Source organism: Corvus cornix, chromosome 15 (genome assembly GCF_000738735.6).
Source record: "Corvus cornix cornix isolate S_Up_H32 chromosome 15, ASM73873v5, whole genome shotgun sequence".
Lineage (NCBI taxonomy): Eukaryota > Metazoa > Chordata > Aves > Passeriformes > Corvidae > Corvus > Corvus cornix.
Window position 1 is genome coordinate 4,647,884 of NC_046345.1, and position 21,892 is coordinate 4,669,775.

General features: G+C 43.2%; 1 protein-coding gene across 6 annotated transcripts in view; it reads left to right on the top strand.

The window, feature by feature from the left end:
• The window catches only part of KIAA1671 (KIAA1671 ortholog), a 65,842-nt gene that overhangs the window by 10,966 nt on the left and 32,984 nt on the right, over positions 1-21,892 (top strand). For 3 of the 6 annotated variants that reach the window (XM_039560752.1, XM_039560753.1, XM_019285170.3), the window contains 8 exons: positions 1,231-1,369; positions 1,975-2,107; positions 2,675-2,803; positions 9,524-9,653; positions 9,914-11,552; positions 12,058-12,151; positions 13,567-16,764; positions 17,552-17,674. In XM_039560752.1, coding sequence (XP_039416686.1) covers positions 9,967-11,552; positions 12,058-12,151; positions 13,567-16,764; positions 17,552-17,674 — 5,001 coding nt within the window. In that variant the 5' untranslated portion in view covers positions 1,231-1,369; positions 1,975-2,107; positions 2,675-2,803; positions 9,524-9,653; positions 9,914-9,966. Of the gene's footprint in view, positions 1-1,230; positions 1,370-1,974; positions 2,108-2,674; positions 2,804-9,523; positions 9,654-9,913; positions 11,553-12,057; positions 12,152-13,566; positions 16,765-17,551; positions 17,675-21,892 lie in introns of those variants that run through there. The other 3 variants (XM_039560756.1, XM_039560755.1, XM_039560754.1) reach the window with 1 other exon arrangement.

Genomic DNA, 21,892 nt, shown 5'->3' on the forward strand with positions numbered 1-21,892 from the left:
GGTTCAGTACACAAGGAAGAGATCAAAGAGCTGTTGGAACATTGGGAACAACCTGAGAGGCAAAAAGATTCATGTCTCAGTATGTCAGTGTGTTGTAGAACAGACGGGTGACATAAGGGATTTTGGCCCAGGGAATGATAAATGCCACCAAGTATTTGGCTTTTATAACAATATTTTATTTGACTCAGAATAGATCCACTCATCTCTCCTTAGTCCAATGCTTTTTTCACTATTTATGAAACGGGAGTGGAAATTGTAAATCTGAGGGTCATGTCCATTTGATCTGAATGATTTTAATGGCTCCATCAGTATCCTGAAAGGCATAACTGGAGTAAAATTAATCCAGTTTAATACTGTTAATAATTTTCTTGTTCAAAGTTGGATCATCTTTTCTGTGTAGCACTTGAATTGCTGCTGTAGAGCTGGGGAAGGAGGTGCTGCCTGGGAGACGGAGTTGTGTTGTTTATTAGTGCCAGCTCTGCCAGTCTCTTGTCACAGTGCTTGTCTCTTGCAGCAGTACCAGGGAGATATCCTTATCTCCAGCTGGGTACTGCCGTGCTGCGGCTTTGCTGGCTTGATCTTCAGGGCAGAGGTTGCTACGATTCAGAGGAGCAGGCTTTGAAATTGTTCATTTGTTCATGGAACAGAATAATCTGTTCCTGGGAACCACCTGGTCCAACCCCCTGTTTATCAGTGTCTTTCTCCCATGAAGCTGCAGTTTGTTTCTAGAGCACTGCCTGGTACAAGTATTTTGGGCTCAAGTGTAGTTGCTTGTTGACTGAGCTCGACTACGTGCTTATGCTCTGACTAATCAAATATCTGAAAGGTGGAATGATGGACTGAATGGAGAAATTGCTGCGACGCAGTATTGGCTGTCTGTTTTGACAGAAAATGTGTCATTAGCAGCCAAATCGAAAGCTGTTGAACACTGAGCTTTTTGCATATGATTTTTTAAGATCGCAAGTGGAAAATCAGTCATCAGAGAAGACATCAGACGGCAGAGCTGTGAGAGCTGAAGCAGTACACAAATATTCGTATTGAGAACGTGCAGTGACAGTTTTCCCCAGATCGCCCAGAGAGGTTGTGGAGTCTCCCTCACTGGAGTTATTCCAGAACCGTGCCATGTGCTCTGGGATGACCCTGCTTGAGCAGGAAGATGGGACCAGTTGACCCTCTGTGGTCCCTTCCAGCCTGAGCCAGTCTGTGATCCTGTGATTTCTTTTTGTCCAGGTGAAAGCTTAGGAGCAGCATAATCTATTGCAGCATCTCTGCTCTGAGTGTTTTATCAGTAGCTGCCACGTGTTCTTTGTGAATGAGTCTTTGCTGGCGACTGTGCAGCTTCCGAAGGTGTCCGTCAGGACAAGTACAGGTATAAAAATAATGCACTGTAAACCTGCTTTCTTGTTTTTGCAGAAGCAAAGGAATGTTAATTCTTAGCCCTCGAATACACGTGTTAGTCACCATAGCTATATATACACATATATAATTTTTAATGTCACGATTTTGGTCTTCTATGCCATCGCCCTGTTTCCTTTGTCCTTCAGTTTTATGGGTTCAGATTTTCTCCAGATGGTTAAACTGTTGAAGTGATCTCTCAGTGTGTTCAAGGTTGTGCTCCAAGGCCAGTAGCCTCAAGTTTTCTGAAAGTCTGGATGAAACCACTTTTTTTTCTCTCCATATGGCAATACCTTAATTAATTTTTCAACACTCAGATGAATGTATAAAGGCTCAGCATTTATAAATTCGTCCTGGTGCCCCCATGTCAATCACAGAACAGCTCAAGCTGCTTGTACTTTCTGAAGGTGGTTTACTGTGCCAGGCCACAAATGCATTTTCCAGCGCTGGAAATCCTGTTAGAATTTGAGGAGGCAGATCAGAGGATTAGAGGCTTTGTCCTTCTGACACAAAAGCACCTGCTGTGCATGAAGGCAAGCAGGAAATGTCTTCTCACCTCATTCTATTTCTGTGTTACAGTGACCTTCGGAGGCTGGGTTTGTGTGAAAAGATCCGTCCCCCGCATTCCTGCCTGGGGGCACAGGGCCATGGGTCAGCTTTATTTCTGAAGGCTTCAAAGTGCTGTGGAGGCACTTGCCTATTTTTGTAACAAGTAGGTGGATTTTTTCAATAAACCAAAGCCCACGGATCTGCTTCACTCGATCCTTTGACTTGAATTCCTCAGCAGGTCAGCCGAGCCCCATCTCCCACAGGAGTGCTGCACCTCCTGTGCTTCACATGAGCTTTGGTGTCCCCACACTGGCTGCCAGCCCTGTACTGCTGGGCTATTTTAACTGCACCTTTGCTCATCAAGGAGTTCCAATGTCAGTGTCCAAGTAGCTTCCACCACTGTTTCGGGAGAAAACGGTCCCAATTATATCATTGCTGCTTTTAAAGCATTTGCAGCAGCTGGTGGCTCTAAAAGCAGCGAGTAAAACAAAACCCAGTGGTGATATCCACGTCCTGTCAGCTCTGAGATCAGACAGTTGTCCTTCGTCTTCCCTTGCTGCCAAGAGGACAAGAAATATGCACAGTTACAGTAAATATTTCCAGGTGTGGGTGGTCTCTAAGCTCCTTTTACTGCTGAAACATGGTACAGAGCGTGGTATTGTGTAGGGGAGTATCAAATGGAAGAATGCCAAAGTTGTTTTTCAATCCCATATTTCTGTCTGTGCTGCAGCTGGCTCATCCATCTCCTTACACTCCTTCAGCTGTGTCCATGGTGTGCCTGCCAAATGAGAGCATTCCCACTCAAAGCTGGAGCCTCTGGAGAAACACAGCCCTGCCTCAGTTCTGGGGGCTTTGGAAGGTACTGCCTGCTTGGGGTCAGAGGGATCAGTAGCTGCTTGATGTATTTCTGAAACAATAATGAGCCAAATTGGACCTTTTTAAAGCAAGGTCATGGAGATCATACACTCAAAGGACATATAAATAAATTAGCTTTTGATTAATTCCATCGTATTCATGATGTATAGCATAAGATACGAAAAAGACACAGACAGGGATTTAACCCATTCCTTCAGAATCTGTGCAGAAAATCTGAACTCTAACCGAAATTTATTTTAAATACAGTTAAAAGTGAAGTTAAGCTTCCTTCAACAAGACCACCATGTTACAATTAACCAGAGGAATGATGATTCTGAAAAGGTTTGAGGAGAAATTTACTACATGGCAAATTCAAGTACCCACCCTCTGCTGGGTCCGGGACGTGACCCCATTGACCTTTGGGAGCTGCAGATAGAATAAAGTCCTCCCTGAAACAACCAAATATCTTCCTGGAATAGCCTTAATTTGACTTCTTTTTCTTTTTTCAGTTCCATACTCAGTTTTTCTTGCTTGTAGCCAAACCTGATCTTTAATGTTTCATCTGGCACGCAGTGCAGTTTTTTCTGGAATGTCTTTTTTTCCTGCTAAACTTCATGGGGAGGTTATTTGCAGGTCTTGTTTTGTGGTTTAAAAGCATTTGCAAGGAGGGAACCTAAAAGAACATTAGCAGGAGTTGAAACTGACCACAAAAGCAAAGATTTGATGAGAGAAGCAAACAGAACAGCACTTTGAGGCCTGCTGGGAATACCCACCTGCTGCCCAAACAGACTTTTAGCCTCTCTTCAGCCTTATCCCATAATTCATGTTGTTCTTCAGAATGTCATCCTCAGCTGGCAGAAATCAGGATTTTGCTTTTATTCCCTATTTCAACTGCCAAAAGAATTGGACTTTCTGAAAATACCCACCCACTAATGAGCTGGGTGGAATCCCTCATGTGGAATGCTGGAAGTAAAAGGTGATTCACACAGGAGGGTGAGGATATGTAGCTTCTGGTACCAAAAAAATGGTGATTCATCAACATTTAATGTAATTTTCCTTTGGTTGGGGTTTTTTTCTACCTGAGATTCAAGAAACTTTCAAAACAAAGTAGGCCTTCTGTGAAACTGGGAAAGGAGAAGAGTTACCTGTGAAACTGTCAATGAGAGGGTTGGGGAGAAGGAAATTGTGGGAGATTGGGGTGTAATGAGGCAGTTGTGCAGTCAGAGGAAATGCCGAGCGTGCTCTGGCAGTCCCTGTGCTCTTGAGGGATCTCTTGAGTAGAACATGATGGACAAAGAGGAACATCCCCAACCAGGAGCTGGCTTGGATGAAGCTGATCTTGACAGAAAAGGAGTTGGCCTGAATTGTTTGTAGAACAGTGGTCATTGCTCCCAAAACCCAGTGCAGAAATTTTTGGAGCTGAATACCCAAAAAATGGGTAGTTGGTAATAAATCTATGGTTGCAAACTGGACCTGTCTAAAGGATGATATTCTGAAACTGTTTTCTAGAAATAACTGGAGCAATCTGCCCCTTTTGTACATTAATCCTGTTGGGTTACATTTTGTGTGTGACAGACATTGTTATGAAAATAGCAAGGACTGGCAGCTGTGGAAGCCGATTATTACATGTAATTTTTTCCCCAAATCATTCTCTCCAGACACATCTCTGTCTCATAAATTCAAGGAAATTTGGAGGATGACTCCCTGTGCCCCACAGCCATCACGATGCATTCTGCCCTGGTTACACACAGGAGCATTTTGCTGTTGAATCCTATTCTACCATAAATTAATCACAGACTCACAGACTGGTTTGTGTTGGGAGGGACCTTAAAGCTCCTCCAGTGCCACCCTTGCCATGGGCAGGGACACTTTCCACTGTCCCAGGGTGCTCCAAGCCCCGTCCAACCTGGCCTTGGACACTTCCAGGGATGGGGCAGCCACGGCTTCTCTGGGCACCCTGTGCCAGGGCCTCCCCACCCTCATGGTGTTTTCCTGAATCCCTGTCTCAGCTGATTGTCCTGCTACATCAGGAATGTGATCTTAAATTCATGTTGACCATTACATGGACACACCAGTGTATTTAACATTGAATTTTCGCTTTAATAAATAAATGTTAAGGCCTCTGTGGGGCCAGTTTGAATTACTGAAGCTGCTGCTCTGTAACTTGTTACCATTTTAACTGCCCAGTCTTTGCAGCATGGAGAGCAAAATACAAGGTGTAAAGTTTTCATTGTGGTACCGAGATGGCAGCACTTAATGGAAAGGGTGGTTGAAAATATTGCAGTTCTTTAGTCTTTATTGCAGCTGCATGGGGGTGAAGTTCTGGCAGGTGATGATTGTTATGCAATTGTGCTGGCAGGAGCAATTAGAGATTTACAAGTGCTTGTAAATGCTGCTATTTATAGGATGGACACTTTATTTAACGAAATGCTAATCTTTTCTGCAGTGGGAGGAAATGTCAGAGTGGAGTCTTTCATCCTTGGGATGGGAGTGGACTGCAATGTCCAAAAGAACAGCACTTAGGTTTTTTTGTAAAAGAAAAGACCTAGAGGTTTCCAAGAGACTTGGACATGGGAAATGGAGGAAAGATATTCTGAACTTTGCAATACTTTGGAATTTTAATATTAATGATCTGTGGAGCTTCGCAGACCTATCTGGCTTGTGAGATTTGGAATATGTAGTTTTAATTCTCAACCTTCTAGTTTTCGTTATGGAAAAGCAGAACTGAGTTTCTCACTGTGAATCTGGGAAAAGATAATTTAAATGCATTTTATTAGCTGTTTTTACTTTGTAAATAAACTTGTCCTGGGAAATTAAAAATCAGAGCCATTATGGAAGTATTTTTGTTAATCTTTCCCCTTTAAGGGACCCTGAATGTCCTTTTAAGTACAACTGATGGATTCCATTTCAGTGAATGATGATGTGAATCAGGCTTAAACCCAAAAATAGAAAAAGCCTGCTTTTTACTGAATTAGTTTCATGATCTACTTGGTTATGAAAGTTTCAGAATAGGTGGGGTGGTTTTTTTTCTTCTTTGTGTTATTTTGGTTGTGCTGTAGTAAGTCGCGTTCTTGTCAGCACTCACACTCGTACGTGCACAGTAAGTGATAGGATCTGCTCTGTTAATTCTTATTTAATCCAATCACAGCACCTCTCCAAGTGCAGGAAGCAGCAGAAGGAGGATTTCTTGGGAGAACGGACAGGGATTGCTGCAGACTGACCCCAGTGTTCGGTCAGTGAGGACAGGAAGGAGAAAGGAGAGAAGTGTTTGTAAAGATTGAATCATTTAAGACAGGGGGGCAACCTTTTGTAGGAGGGATGAAATAAATCTTGGTTTATGGTCATCTGCTCCCAGTAGCTCCTGTGGCTGCTTGTGCCAGGGGAAAGCTGCAGGCCAGGGGAATGTATAGAATCATGGAATCCCAGACTGGCTTGGGTTGGAAGAATCCTTAGAGATCATCCAGTCCCAACCTCCCAACCACAGTCATGGACAAAGCCATGTTTTCAGGAGCTGCTGATACATGTAGTTATACAAACTTCTTCCTGTATTTGCACAATAAGGGAGTAATTTTTTTATACTGGAAGCAGATTTGCAGATAAAGTTGTATATAAAAAAGAAAAACTTTGTGTTTATTTGGTGATTTTCTATGGAGTATTTTTAGTGGGTATTCGCTGCTGGAGCCAGGCTTTCTGCTTGATTTCCATGTCATAAACATGGTTTTGGTTTTTGTTTGTTTGGGTTTTTTAATAGCAGAGAGATTTTCTTTGTGGAATTTTTATGCTTTCCACCCTTAGAGAAGACAGATGGACTTGTTTATCTGCTGCGAGGTTCAGGGCCAGATTATAGATGATTTTGCTTTGTGTCATTTGGAACGTTCTTGTTTCTGAGCGGGGAAGTTGGCAATAGTCACGTGATTCACGGTGGAAAAATTATCTGCAGGCTGTTGCCTTAATAGGCTTAAAGGAATTAGCAGTGATGTAAATAATAGTTGTGTGTGTGGTGGGTGGGCAAGTGCCAAAGCGAGGGTGTGTTTGGGGTGAAGCCCTTCCCGAATGATTTTCTGCAAAAATAACCCTGCAAAGTGAATAATCCATTTTGATTTCTTATGAGCAATGTTAACAATCTTTGTAATGATGGATCTTTTAATTAAAAATGCAAGCAACACCTGAGGGCATTAAGATTTGAAGGGGCCTGGAGCGGTGTTTGTGTGTGCATCTCTGTGACACCCTGTGGTGGCTCAGCTTGGCCCAGGAAAAATCCCAGTCGCAGGTGTTTGGAAGCTGAGGAAGAAGAGCAGCAGGGAAGAGCCAGGTCTTCGTGTGCCAGCCTTTCTGATAAAAGCAGGAGGATGTCTAGAGACACTTCAGTACCATTTATAATTTCATTTGTGTGCAGAATGCATCCGCCACAGCTGAGGGGAGCATGGGCACTGCTTGGGGGGCGTGGAGAGAAACAGTGCCCACAGCTGGGGACAAGGTGCCCACAACTGGGGACAAGGTGCCCACAGCTGGGGACAAAGTGGTTTGAGGGCTCTGTCACACGGGATGGGGGTGCAGGGGCAGCATGGGCAGCTCGGCTGACTGTCCCTGGGCAGAGGAGGTCAGGGAGGGAATAACACGATGTAGCTGATGGTGAGGGGTTTACAGCTGTAGCAGTATGATTACAGTAGTATTACTAAATTTTAATAGCGTCTGAAATCCTCCTGCAGTTTAATTTACAGTTGATCTTTATAAATTGCCCAGAATTTTGTGTGTTGCCAACTGGACTAGAGATATTTTATTAAGAAGGAAACACATTTATCTAAACCAAGATATGTGTTTCAAAACTGAGACACAGTGTCTAGTGTATGTTACACTTGGCATTGATAACATGATTCCTCTTTATCAAGTGTATTTGTATCAAGGAGCTTTATCACTTTGAAAGTTGGGTGATTATTTTTTCCCCTAAATATTTTGTTCTTTTTCAAATACTTGTCTGTTTGGGGCCAAGTATTTATTGTAGGGTATTTGAATTTAAAACATGAAAACTGACTTGGGTAGATTATGTAGGGGAAAATGGGGTCCTGTAAAGCTGGAGTGTAATGAAACTAAGGAAGGGGTAAGTTTTGTGTTAGGAATGTTGGCTGGAGAAGTGAGTTGTACTCTGTTACCAAGGATTAGGTCCTGCATTGTAAATTCACTGCCCCGCGTTCCATTGAGGATCAAGTTTTAGTCCATTTAAGAAGTGCTGTGCCCCCTTCTTCTTTTCCAGAGAAACAGGGACTACAGAATGGTAGGAGAGAGTTGATTCTCAGCTACTGCAAGACAGATGCTGTTTTCACAGCTGAATTTTTCCCTTTGCAATGTTGCCTGTGAGCATCAGCCTCATTCCAGCAAGTTTCCTTTTAGAGCGCCTCCCAAACCTTTGCATCCTTGGAATGTGAGAGCATTTTAATCGGATTTTGATGGCATTTCTTAGAACAAGGAGTTGGGAGAGGGAGGAAGATTTCATGGAGATCTGTGAGATGGTGGAAGGGGCAGATTGATGTGGATAAGCTGATTGGGTTAGTGGCTATTTCAGAGAGAGGAGGTCATGGACTTGGGAGGGGAGGAATGGCATCAGGGATAAGTGGTTGAGACAGAACTCCCAAGTGGATTGGAAGATGAAAGGGAACGGACAAGGTGAGTGGAGTTCGTTCTCCTGCCTGAGAGAGGGAGCACAAGCAGGGACAAAAATAAATCCCTGCAATTTCGGTGCCAGTGTGGGCTAAGTCTGGTCAAGGGAAGCTGAAGGTGAAATAACCACTTCTGCAGACTCAGGAAGGCAAGATCCTGGTTGGGGTTTTTTAATAATCACAAGCAGGAAGCTCCGTACTCCATGCAATCTACAAATAAGTTTATTTGCATGGTAAATTCACACCAAAATAGGTCCCGTGAGAGGAGTCCAAAACTGCCCCTTCAAAGGCTGCCCAAAAGAGACAAGAAGGTGGCGACACAAATTTGGGCCCCTGGCTATGAAGTGCAGTGTGAGTTTTCTAAAAAGGAAGAGTATGACAGCTTTTGAAGGAAAAAATAATCTAACTTTACATAGCTGCCTGCATCTGCTACGAGTTTAAATATACTTCTGTTAGGGAGAAAATTCAGGTTACTTCTTGTAGCTGAAATTCTAATTACTGCTGGTTTTCCCACTTCTCTGCAGTAAGAATATAATTAAAGCCAAAGCTCTTCTCCTGCCTTTGCTGGCAAGATACTGGGAAAACTGCTTTGTCATGGTAAAAGTCCCATTTTGATGGAAAATCAGCCGTTTGCAGGTCAGCTGCTCAGGTAGCACTTCACAGACTGCTGCCCCAGAAAAGAGCTTTACAATAGAAAGTAAATTGCAGTAATTGAGATTACAGTAATGCAGAGCTCTGTGTTTAACCAGTGATTGACAGCACTTGAATATGCAAACAGTCTTACCTAAGTGTGGTTTTAACCCTTCAGATTTGGTGTGTCTGGTGTGCAGTACAAGTTATTCCCCTTTCACCTTTCAATTACACCTTTAAGTGGTAATTTCTTGTTGATTCTTTAATGGCTCTTTGAAGAATAAACATTCTTCTGCTTTTTACAGTTACACGAGGTGCTTTTTTGCTTGGGAACCAGCTTTTTTTCCTTAGAATGCTCTGGAATTTTGTCTCCCATGGCATTGCCTGTGTAGCTCTGGATATGTGCCACACCTGAGTCTGAATATTTTGTTTATTTGCAGGGTGAGGTCTGGACAGTGTCTCTGCAGTGATCACATTCCCTGTCCTTAATGTGCCCTTGGTGACCAAGCTCTTGTTGTCATTATGAAAAAAGGTTCAGGCCCTATGGATTGGTTGCAGCAACAAATTATGGTAAGTGGGAGGGTGGAAATTTGTAGGATATGTTTATTTCCATTGTATTTGGTTGTTAGGCCAAGTCAGTAAATAATGGTGTTGCTGTTTCTTAGAGAAGGAATGCTATGTCTTTTAGTGAGATACACTCTGGGATCAGCATATCTGAAAGGCACCTTAATCTGAGTTTACTTCCTTGTGAATTTATGTGAGAATGATGTTATTTGATGTTCATGCTGATTCTACATCAATACTTGCATTTTTCTCTCTTTTTTTTGCAGATTCTTTTTCCTTGCTGGAGTTTTTCAGTTCTGTTGAATGTGTAATTCCAACTATGGCAACAAGAGTAGAAATAAATTCTGCTTTGGCGTCTTTGACGGCAGTCCCTGACCTAGCTGAGCTCAGGGCTGAGGAGAAGGCACAGCGTGTTTATGTCAGTGTGCTTTCAGAGGCCAGCAACAAGGCAAAGGAGGCCTCAGCATCACTGACTCTCGAAGAGAACAAGAAATTTGGGAATTCCTTGAGATCTGCAACGATGCCCTCGGTGGGATCAAGACCGAGACTTTTCCCAAAGCCTTTTTGTAAAGAGAAATCCTCAGATGCTTTTGCAAATGTCAAACCGCCCGTCCCAGCGTTCAGATCCAGCAGCATGGTGAGAAAAGCCACTGAGGAGACGTCCTCTGTGAAGGTGTTGAGTGGGAATGTCCCTCCCTTAGTGGATCAGAAAGCCATTGACACTGAAAATCAGGCTGACAGTGACATGGTGACAAATGTGACTTTCTACACTGGGCCCAGTGCCAACACGGTCATTCTGTTCGAGCCAGCGGGCCCCGAGCAGGCCAAGGTCAGCCTGGCCCAGGAGAAAAGGGCTCAGGACCGCAGGGGATTTACTGCTCTGCAAACCAAGGACCTCCAGGGCTCTGTGAAACCAGCAGAGACACCCAGGAATCCTGAGGGGTCTGTCCATAGGCAGATGTCGTTTTCTTCCAGTCTCAGACCAGTCTCCTGGAACTCCCTCAAAACCGGTGAAAAGAAAGATGCTCGTGAACTTCATCCAGTGGAGAAGAACAATGATGATGCAAATAATCTCAACAATAAAGTTGATTTCTCTGCTGATGTCCAGCACAGGGCAAAACATAGACCAGTGTCTGCTATTTTTCTGGAATCCTTACGAGATCAAAAGCATCACACTGTGGAAGCTTCTGAGGAAAAATCTCCTACGGAGAAATCCGGGGTTAGAAAACCAAGGCCTTTGTCCATGGACCTGACAGCTAAGTTTGAACATAAAGATCTTTCTTCTTGCAAGAAGGCTGGTTCATCCCATGAAAGCAAGGAGAATGTATCCATAATTGCTTTTACTGATGTGGGGAGTCATGATCAGTCTGAAACGGGGCCAAAACATGAAGAAACTGAATTTAATAAAAGCAGTTCTTCTAAAACAAATCTGAAATTCAGTAGTCAGGACATTGGCATCCTAAATAATGGGAAATACACCTGGGAAACAAAACTTAAATCTAAAAGTGAACAAATTGAGACAAAACCAGAAATAATTATTAACTTGCATGGTCCTGAAAGAAGCCCTGAAACAACCAGTGAAAGCAGAACTAATAAGGGGGGGAAAAGACCGGATCAGAAGGAAACGTACGTGTTCCTGGGCTGTGAAAGTCCTGCAGCTTCCTTGGAAAAAGAGAATAATATCTTAAGAGGTAGTGTTAAAAAACACATCAATTTGTTTACTTCGGAAAATCCCAGTGCCACAGTGGATACAGAGCTTCTCCCAGCAGCTGCTGAGAAGGAAAACAGGTGTGTGACCATCCAGCAGAGGATCAAGGAGCTGACAACAGAAAATGCTGACGTTAAGGCAGGAAATGTGCGCCGGTCGCTGCAATCACGGCCACTGTCTGCAGACTTAACCAAGATGTAGGTTACAGAGAAATTCTGTTTAATCCTCTTGCCTTCATGTTGTTCAGTAAAACTTGCTCTCTCAGTCCAATGAAAAAGCTGATCATTTTGCTTCCACTAAATGTGGGGGTTTTATGCTGTTATTCTTAAGCTATTCTCCTGCTTTTTTTAAATCCAAAAAAGAGAAAATTTAATATAGTCTGACGACAGCTGAAAAAAAAAATAATAACACTGTCAATATTGTGACCTTTGCATGTAGCTGTCAACAAGAGATATTATAGTATGTTATACATCTCTAAATTCTCTATTATCAAATAAGCTGCATGACTACCAATTTTTGGGGAAGTTCCTTTGGTCTAGATACAATTTAACCAGCAAATACAGCCATTTACTATGAAATAGTGATGTTTCTCCTTTAGGAAATGTGATTTGTTGGATAATTTCTATCAGTCTACTCTGGCAGGAAGTGACCCTGCTCACTGATGAACTGGGCTGAAGAAGTAACACCAGTCCTTTGTTTTAGGTTTTCAAGTCCAACGTCAGGCAGTGAAGCAAAGCCTGAGAAACCTGGTGAGACTGGAGCTGACTCGATCCACGACCTGCAGGAAAATCCAAAAGTAAGGAAGTGGCAGCAGCTGGTGGGTTCCAGCTGGCTCTGCAAGGAGAAGGTCCTGTTGTGTGTGGCTTCATCAATCAGTGACTTTTAAATGGGTGTGGAGAGCATTAGGGCTGCCACAATCCTGGTGGATTTGCTGGTGTGAGTCTGTCTTTAGGACTTGCAGATAAAAGTGCAGGAGTATTGTGTCTGCTGAGTTTGTCAAGCTCATTGTGCACACTGTTCAGTGCAGGAGTGGTAGAGAGGGAGAAGTATTTTGGGTGCTATTTTTAAGGGGTTTCTAGTACATGAAACCCCACAGTGAATCGCCTGTGGCTGTGGTGGGTTCATGCAGCAATTTTTCTTTATTTTCTCCAAGCAGAGCATTAGGATTGTGCTTTCCTGCATTCAAGTCCCAGCTCCTGATAAATCACAAGCCTGGACCTTTGTCAGTCTCCTCAACAACATTTACCTGAGCAGTTTAGACAACAAAGTGTTCCAGGGAAAATGGGGATTTGCTGTGGAAGCTTTAGGCTCTCTCTGTTTCTAAGCAACACTTCAGTGTTGCAAAACAGAACTTTTCTGGTGACAGTTCTTAGTAGAGGAGATTTAATGTAGTTTAAGGGTGTTTGTAGTGAGTTCTCATGGCTTTTTTCCTGTCCAAGATAGGAATATGTGGTAAGGAGAAGCTACAGGTGCAAAGTTTCTGTAGTTTGGTGTTATTTTCAAGAAGAGTAATTTGTTTTAAAAACAAAATCTGTCATTAATGGAAGTGCTGTTTTCAGAATCTGGCAGGAAAGTAGGGTTAAAGAAATTCCTAGAAGAATATAGCTCAGGCTTAAAAATATATATTTATAAATGCCTTTAGTGTTAATTTTCTGATGTTGTTTAGCTTTTTTTTTAAGACAATCTTAAGTCAGCTTTGAGTTTTAAATTTTAAAACTTGATGGAACTCTTGCAAGACCTCTAGTATTCTTTGATTCCCTTTATTATTTGCATGCTGTACTTTTTCAGCAAGTGCTATTAAAAATACCATCTTTTAGGATGCTGCTTGTATTTCCTGTGAGTAGGTGATAATGAAGCATTGGTAATAAATATTAATTTCCATCTTTCCTTTTTACTTTGGCTCAGCTTAACATTTCTCATAGCTGAGCAGCTCCAGCTGTGATATGTACTTAGATCTTCATGTTCCTTGCAGTTTCTGACCACGTAACTGGTCATTAGTGAGATAATTCTGTTAAAATCAAGATTCAGGAGCTGCAGCTACGCATTCCCTTAGGTTACCTTGGTGTCAGTGGAGTTTGTGTTCAGGGAATGTGGATGTGTTTGATTTGTACAGGCTCTATTGCACAAAGTAGGTGCAAATAGGTTTTAAAATACACTTTATTACGCATCTCTTAAATAAACACAGTTAACTGTTGGATTTTGTTGTTCCAGAGTAAGGAGCTGAAGCTCGCCCATGGCACAGATTTCACCGAGGCATTTGCTCCTGGGAAGCCTTGGAAATCCCGGCAAGTTTTAAAGATAACCAATAAACCTGATCAGCTGGAGAGGAAAGGAAGTTTTTTGGGAGATGGTCAGCATTTCTCACAGCAGAGTGAGAGTTCTGTCTCGTTCACAAGCAATTTTGAAAAGAAATTAAACCCAGCCCTTCTGGAAAAGCCCTTCATTAAAACTGTCCGGGCCACCCTGTTTGAGCACAATGTCCAGAAGCACAACGTTGTTGCTGAGCATTCTGGGGCTGATCCTGCACCAAAAAGGAACCAGGAGCCTGAGGCAAAGCAGGACCTGGTGGTTTCGGGGCACAGCAGACGCTCGTGGATGGGAGAAGGGGAGGAAACCGCTTCTGCAAAGGAGCATCACAAGCAACCTGATCCATCAAAACATCCAGCACATGTAGAGAAAAGTCCAAAACCAGCTTGTTCAAGTGAAGACAGGAAAATGAGTCCAGGAATTGTCTTAGAAAAATCTTCAGTTGAGAAAAGTGAAAAACCTGCTCCCAAAAACGCAGAAGATTCTCAAATTTACCAAAGAATAGAGCCCAGGTATGAAATCTTTCAGACATGTGGTGAAAGGGCTCTTAGTGAAGTCATCACAATGGCTCCTGAGAAGAAGGCCATGACACTCAGAGCTAGAAAATCATCTGTGAAAGAGAATAAAACTGATGAGGACGTTGTACCCCCAGGACAGTCGGTTAGGGCAAGTAGTCACACTCTGTACTTGAAAGAAGATCATGTTACTTCAGAAGCCAGAGAGGCAAAAGTTCTCACGAGCAAGGCTGTGTTGAGAGAACCTGCTGATTTTCCCTCCAGTGAATGCACTTTACCTGAGCAGAAAAGAGACTCTGATAAAAGTGATCCTGAGCCACTGTTCATAGCTGAGAAAATACCTTATTCCACAAACAAAAGTAAAGGTTTGGGAATGAATGAAAAAGTCAACAAGGTACATGCTGAAACTAAAGGTGATAAGAGTGAAGTCTCTTCCGTAGATAAATCAGAGAGGATTAATGTTGTGAAATGCTCTTCTGAGAAAAGGAGTTTCAGAGCAGGTGGGACAGACATCCATGAATTCCGAACCAACTTGGATCGTGAAGTGATTTCCACAAGTGTCAATAAACATGGAGCTCAGGCTTCAGTACTTGCAAGTGGGCAATTTTTAAAATCTTCCAGTAGTCACCAGGCTGATACAAAAGGACTGAACGTTACTAAAGAGGAATCTGGGGCCTTTGGGTTAAGGAAAAGTCTGGACTTAAATTGCAAAGAGCAAGACTTCAGCCTGGCTTGTACAGCTCCTGAAAACAGCGAGAAACTCCGAGGAGCAGATCCAGAAGAGAAGGTCAGGAGAAGCAGAAGTAGCGTTTCTGACTTGAAGATTTCTGAAAGGTGGAGGAGGAAGACCTTGCCTCAGGAGTCACTCAAGGTGGAAGAAGTTGTGTGGCTCACTCCCGAAAATATCAAGAGGCTGAGCCGGACAGATTCATTGCAATTGGCTGAAACTTCACTTAAAAAGAGGAGCAAAAAAATCAAAGAAGGGGTGGAAGGGAGTGAGGCAAACCAAGCTGTTCTTGGCAGTCCTGATGATTACACAAAACATCAGAGTTCTGTCTTTGAGCCAAAGGCAACTTATTTTGCAGTGACTTACCAGATTCCTGGTATCAAAAAAGAGAAAAGCTTTGTTGGTGCTCCCAGTGCAAGTGAAATTAATACGGTTTCTGGTTCAAGTGAGGGAGCAGCAATTAATCTGGACCATGTTTTTCCTGGAAGGTCCAAACCTTTATTGCAGCAACCAAATAAAAATGTGACGAGTTCATCTGGTAGAGAAGACTCACGGGAAGTGCATATTAGCAAGGATTGGGTCAAAGAAGATGAAAAAGATACCATTTTCTCCAAAAACGTCGCATTTGGTAATTTTCACGTGTCTAGGAAAGATAACCAACAGCATCACGAAAAAGGTCTGGATCATTCTAAAGAGAAAATTATAGATGTTGATGCTTTCCTGTTAAAGCAGGATCTGGAAAATACAGCTGCAGCTGATCTCAAGAGTGGCAGAAGGAAAATCTCCTCTTACCATGAAGCCCGGTCCCCGCCGCGTTCCGCGCAGGTGCGTAAGGACACTGAACCGGGCCCCCAGAAAAGGAGTGACAGTAATTCTGATTTGCCTGGAAGGAAGGCTGAGGATGGGTACAGATCCCAAATTCTCGATATCGATGCGCTTATGGCAGAATATAAAGAGGAATCAGCGAAGGCCAGTAAAGTTCAAGATAAGCTCTTCGAAGATTTTGGCTCATTGAGTAGGGAGAAATCAAAGAACAAAAGAAATGTGTCTGATAGGATGACTCTTACCTATAGCTGGAATGAGTGGAGGAGTGCATCAGATCATTATTCTGTTAATAACAAACCAGGTGAACGTGCAGAAGAGCAGCACAGGCCAGAGAAACTAACCCTAAATGAAAAGAGCAAAGAGAAACTGGAATTACAGAGCCCTGAATTCGATAAGCAGAAGTCCAAAGACAGAAAGGTCAGCCCTCCTTACTGGGGAAACCCCAGCAGCATTTTTCCAGAGAAGTTTGTAAATTCACCTGTGGAATTCGCTAGGAAGAAAACTTTCATCGTTGATGAGGATGAGGAAGTGAACTTGGTCTCCAGAAATCAGGGTGCAAAATTTGTAACTGATAAGGTACAGCCCATAAATGCAGTGAGTGCAGAGCAGAGGCTGGAAGTCAATCTGGCCTCCAAGTTGTCCCTAAAGGCAGATGATGGGCTCCTGCAGAAGAGGTTGGTGACAAAAGAACAGTTCTTGGAGGTGTCTCCAGAGAGTGATTGGAGCAAAAACATAGTGGGGAGCTCTACACTGAGAAGCAAAGAGAGCACGATTAAGATGTGTGAGGGTGACTCTTTCAAAAGTAAAACCGATTGGAAGAGCTACGTGTCTGGGTTTGGGACTGCACCCGCGGATCTCAGACGGTCCTACTCGGAAAAATGCCGCCAAGGAAGGGACAGTCTGCCCCTCATGCAGGAGGTGAGGGCAAGGAAGGACCTGTATCGATCCAGGCCAAGCTTCCCCTTGGAAAGTGTGGATAACGTGTGGAAACACAAGATGGCTCAGTCAGAACCATTCTTCCATGAGGATAAAAAGGTATTTCCAAATGGTATCCGAGTGTTTCATGTAACTGAAACTGAACTTTTCTTTATTAAAGATTCTATTGGGTCCTTGTACCGCTTTTCAGCACTCTGCAGCAAGGCAGCAGAGCCATACTTTTCACTGGAGTTCATTTCCTTTTGGGTTCTCTTTTCTTGAGCAACATCTGTTGTAGTGATGACCTGATTTTTGCTTCAGGTCTAGAAATACTTATTGATGTTTCTATGGAGAGCTTGAAAAAGCTTTTAAAAGTGTGCTCATTATTTTTTTTAATGCTGTGAACCTGGGAGGTTAAATTGTTAACTCTGCAATTTTATATTTACTTGAAAAGAATTAATTTCGGTTTATTTTACAAGTTGTTGGCAGTGATCTTTTTGGACTTCTCTTTGTTTTTTGTCTTTATCTGAAGGAAGCAAAATTTATTTTTATTTTCACTGGTTGAATGGCCTTCCATTTGTCTGTGAACTCCACTGCTGTTCTGACTTTTCTGAGAGGCAGGAGATTCTCTTAACACAGTGACATATGAATGAAATCCAGAGGTTGGATTTGGTTGGAAAAGACCTTAATGGTTGTATAATTCTGTGATTAAAGTGTAGCTCTTTAGTAGTTCATGGCTATCATGTTTTTCCATTTTGTGTTTTCAGCTTTGAGTTTCCTAGGCTTTTTTTTCAAAAAGGCATTTTGCATATCTATCTATCTATCTATCTATCTATCTATCTATCTATCTATATCTGTATGTGCATATGCATGTAGATTTAATTACATTCATAACTATATTTTACAGGCTTCCAGGAAAGAGTGGAGCAAGCAGAGCTCAGACAAAACAGAGGGAACAGACTTCTCCTCGGTGTCTGCGCAGAGGAGCCGCCACAGTTTCTACAAGGAGAGAAGAGCAGATTTTGGGATGGTATGTGACCCTGGAGGAGGGGTTTGGGGAGGGATCAGGGAGCTGCAGCTCTGTTTTCCTTTTTGCAAAGGGCTGTGGCAGAAGGATGTGTGTGCCAAGCAGAGAAGCGCTTGCTGGGGGGTTGAACTGGCGAGGCTGCCCCTCCCTGGGATTCCACCCCACTGCTCCCTGCCAAAGCTTCCAACACAAAGCCTCAGCCTTGCAGCTTGTTCAGTTTGCTTTCTGAGTGAAGAATTTTCATCCTGAACTCAAGATGGCTCTAGAGCATTATGGTTTTTGTTGTTTTCTGAGCTTGTGCAGACAAATAGAACTGTGTCCCGGCCTGAGAAATGATGGGTTTAATTTTCTTTCTGTAGGCAACACACAGAGAAGTGTTTCTGTGAAGGATCACAGCTGACATTTTGGGTGGTTTGATTTGTCTCTAACCACACAAACTGTTGGGGTGAATTCCTGCTTGAAGTTGTTGGGTGCTGTTCTCCTAGTTTCAGAAGGATATCCTGACTTTAGCTCTCAGAGAACTTTTATGTTGTGAAATAGCATCCTATATCCAGCTGTTGTTCTGAAATACAAAACAAAGGTCTGGATGTTCCAAAAGACATACAGTAAATGAAATATCAACTTTTTCTGAGGGAAATAAAGGATTTGGAAAGTGGAGACTGAAGGATGTTGTCCCACAGACTGTCCCAAGGTGACACCTCCCTGGTCCTGTCTCTGGCAGCACACTCTGCAGTGAGGTGCTGCTCTGCCCTGTTCTGTCATGGCTCACTGCTGCTGCAGCCCTTTAGCAGAGAACACACAAAAATATAAAAAAGAAAAGAAACTCAGTGGGTTTTTTTTCCTTCTAGCAAAGAAAAAGAGAGCACCTAAACCTGTAAGGACTTTATAAACAAGTTTCCTAATTGGAGTTATGGAAATGGGCTCAGATTGTCCTTCAGTTCTAGTCTTTAAGCTTCATGGAAGGTATCCAAGGACTAATGTCCCTTTGTCTTTCCCATTCTTAACATGGACTTCAGGTTCATCTTGGGGAATTTGGGTTATTGACAGAATGGGCATTTATCCAACCCCTAAAAGTTATGTGCCATCAGCTTACGGTGCAAATATGTAAAGGGGGTGTTGGCCAGGTAGGAAATGTGGGACAGAGGGGCAGTGGGAAGTAGTGCTGGGAAAAAGGAACTGTTTGGGTGCTGTACTCAGATAAATACAACTGTTATTCTCCAGCTTCGTTGTTAATTGAGAGGTTACTCAGAATAATCCTTCAACTTCACCGAGCGTAGTCTGAGACAGGAAAGGAAGGTGGGAAAGGTGGAACCCGTTCCATGAAAAGAGAAAACTCACATGTGTGGAATTCAGTAGGATCCGAGCGCTCTGCTCCTTTGTGTTGCTTTGGAAAGGCTCCTCGGGGTGTGTTTGTTGTGCAGTGCCATGGGAGCCAAAGGGCAGCCTGGTCCTCCTGGGTGTAAAGTGTGAGTAAGGGAAGTGTGTGTGCATAGAAGGGACTTTCACCTGTGCTCAGGAGGTGGAAAACTTACCACACTGATGTTTTCCAAATCGCCACACAGGTACTGCAGAGGATTATGTAAAACCAAACTATTTCTTCTGCACCAAGGCTCTGCCTTTGTTTTCTTTGGAGAAAACACAGACTTTGGGTGCGGAGTCGCAATTCTGTCAGCGCGTTCCAACACTCCCCTCTGCTGGAGACACATCTGAGCTGTGTGAGCTGGACAGACACGAGGGGTCAGGAAAGAGCCACGGGAGGAACAGTTAAATCCCGTATTTCCTCGGAATGCAAACGCAGTTTGTGTTTCCCTTGGTGCAGCTGTAAAGGGGGAGTAGACGGTAACGTAACGTCGTGCTGCTCTTTGCTTTGGGTGGTTTCTGGTCTGTGGAGTTGGGAAGTTACTTGTTTTTCCTTGTGGCATAGTGACAAAAAATATTCTCCAGTCCATATTCCTGGTCAGTGAGGATATTGGTATTGTTCAAGTGAGACTTGGTGCTCAAAGTGACAAGTCTTGTTGTAGAAGAAACGATTCCCTTCGATTCACATTCACCACTAAAGCAGCGTGAGGAACTGATATTGATACCCTTTTATATCTGACAAATGAATTTACAAGAATATCCATTCGTTGCATTATTCCACATCTGTCTGTGGTAATAAACAACTGCTTGAGTGGCATTTTCCAGGACAGCTGATGAACTAGGTTCTTATGAATAAACACAATTCCAAATGGAAGCAAGGTGCAGTAGTATCATTTTACCTCTGGAGAAGTAATTTCTTTGTGATTATATTCCAGAGAATCTGCTTGTAATTAACATTACATAGGATGACTTTGAAATCAAACCATTACAAAATACAAGTGGCAGTATGGGATTGGTGTTTGAAATTGGAAAGGATGATACTTGGGAGATTTTAACACTCACCTAGATAGCACTGTTTAGCTATTTTGAGTTTGTATTGATTAAAAAAACCGAGTAAGGCTTTTATAAAGATTCCAGCATCACTGCTAGACTGTCATCATCTGTGGTTTTGCTATGGCTGGTACTTCCCTCTCTTTTAGCTCTGCTGCAGCACAAAGTAGGTATAAAAATGAAGTTTTGTGCTTTGGACAGCGAGGGGTTTTTCCCACCAACTCAGCTGCAAATCTCAGAGCCTGCAGCAGGCTCAGGAACTTGGGCTCTTGTAGGGATCTTTTCCTTCAGACCTGGAATGCAGGTGAAGGGACAGGTGTGCAACCAAACCCTCTCTGGGCTGGTTCCAAGTGGGAACAGCCCCAACATGGGGACATGGGGCTGTTCCCACCCGGTGCTGCCCGGGAAGGCCCCACACCTGCACATCCAGGGGCGACCACGGAGCTCTGGAGATGTTTCCATAAATTGTGTGATTCCATCAGAGCTGACGTAGGGTCACAAGCCTGGATTCCTGATTGAGTCATCCAGACTGATAAGGATGTTGGGAATTAAGACCTGAGGAATGTATGCTGGGACTCATCCTCCAAATGAAGTAACTGTGGTTGTGCCGTGGGGCTGGAGGAGCTGCACCTTCAGCTGGAAATGGAGCAGCTTTAGTGCAGCTGTGGGTTATAACCCAAACTGCTGCTTTGGGGAGTTGGAACAGAGCACTGCTACTAGAACTGGTGTAGGCAGGAATTATTTTGAAGGCTCTCAACATAGTATTTATTTTTTTTTTATTAAACTCCGGGGGTTTTTTGTCCTTTAGGGAGGAAAATCTCTCTAATGGTCTCCACAGAAAGATGCATTCATATGAGACTGTGATGTGTGGGTGGAGAAGGGTTTGTTGAAGAAAATCATGAGCTGACTCTTAAAATATCTTGGAAATGAAGTGCAAGGGAGAGAAGATAAATATTTTATAAATATGTGCAGATGAATTTATGGTTTGGCTTGTCACAGTTCACCAGTTGTTTTCAGTTCTGCCCATGACAGGGGCTGTCTCCTGCCCACTGAAAACCACACCTTCTCTTTTTCTGGATTGTGTACAGCCTCTAATATTGGAGTTTGTTCCTTCTTGAGTTGTTCTACTACCCCAAACACTGACTCAACCTGGGAGAAGATCAAAATACCTTATTAGCTCTACTGGAATTCATAGGTGATGATTAGAAAAGTGAGGGGTAGTTTCCTTAAAGTACCAAAATTTCAAGGAGAGGAGGCTGCAGCATCTTGGAAGCTGTTTTGTGTCACCTCCACCTTGTCCCTCCCTGGGAAGAGTGAGAGCTGCAGCAGTGCTGGGAGGGGACGGGGTGTAGGGGCCCTGCCTGGATGAGTCCTGTCACTTATCTTTCCTTTTCCTATCAAAAAAAGGACATAAATAAAAAAAGCTGTGTTACAATTCCCATTTTTGCTGTTCACAAACCACCCACTGCTGATGTCCAACAACTCCACCACTCTCTATTTTAGACCCAGCCCGAGGAGGACGACCCGGGGGTGGGTAAAGCTCTGCCTGGGCTTTCTTCCTTTTTTGGCAGTTTTCGTTCCCTGGGAACATTCCAGGGGTGTATAAAAAGCCACTTGGTTGTGTCTATTTCTTCTCGTTCACAAAAGACATTTTTATATTCAGAAAACATAAAAACAGCAGCTCCTCTTGTTACATGTGTGGGTTTTTGTCTTTCCTGTACATCACCAAAAACAAGGTCAGCGAGCAGCCCCGCCGGCGTTCAGAGCGTTTCGTAACCGAGGGGATTTAGAGCTTCCTTTTCCTTCTGGAGG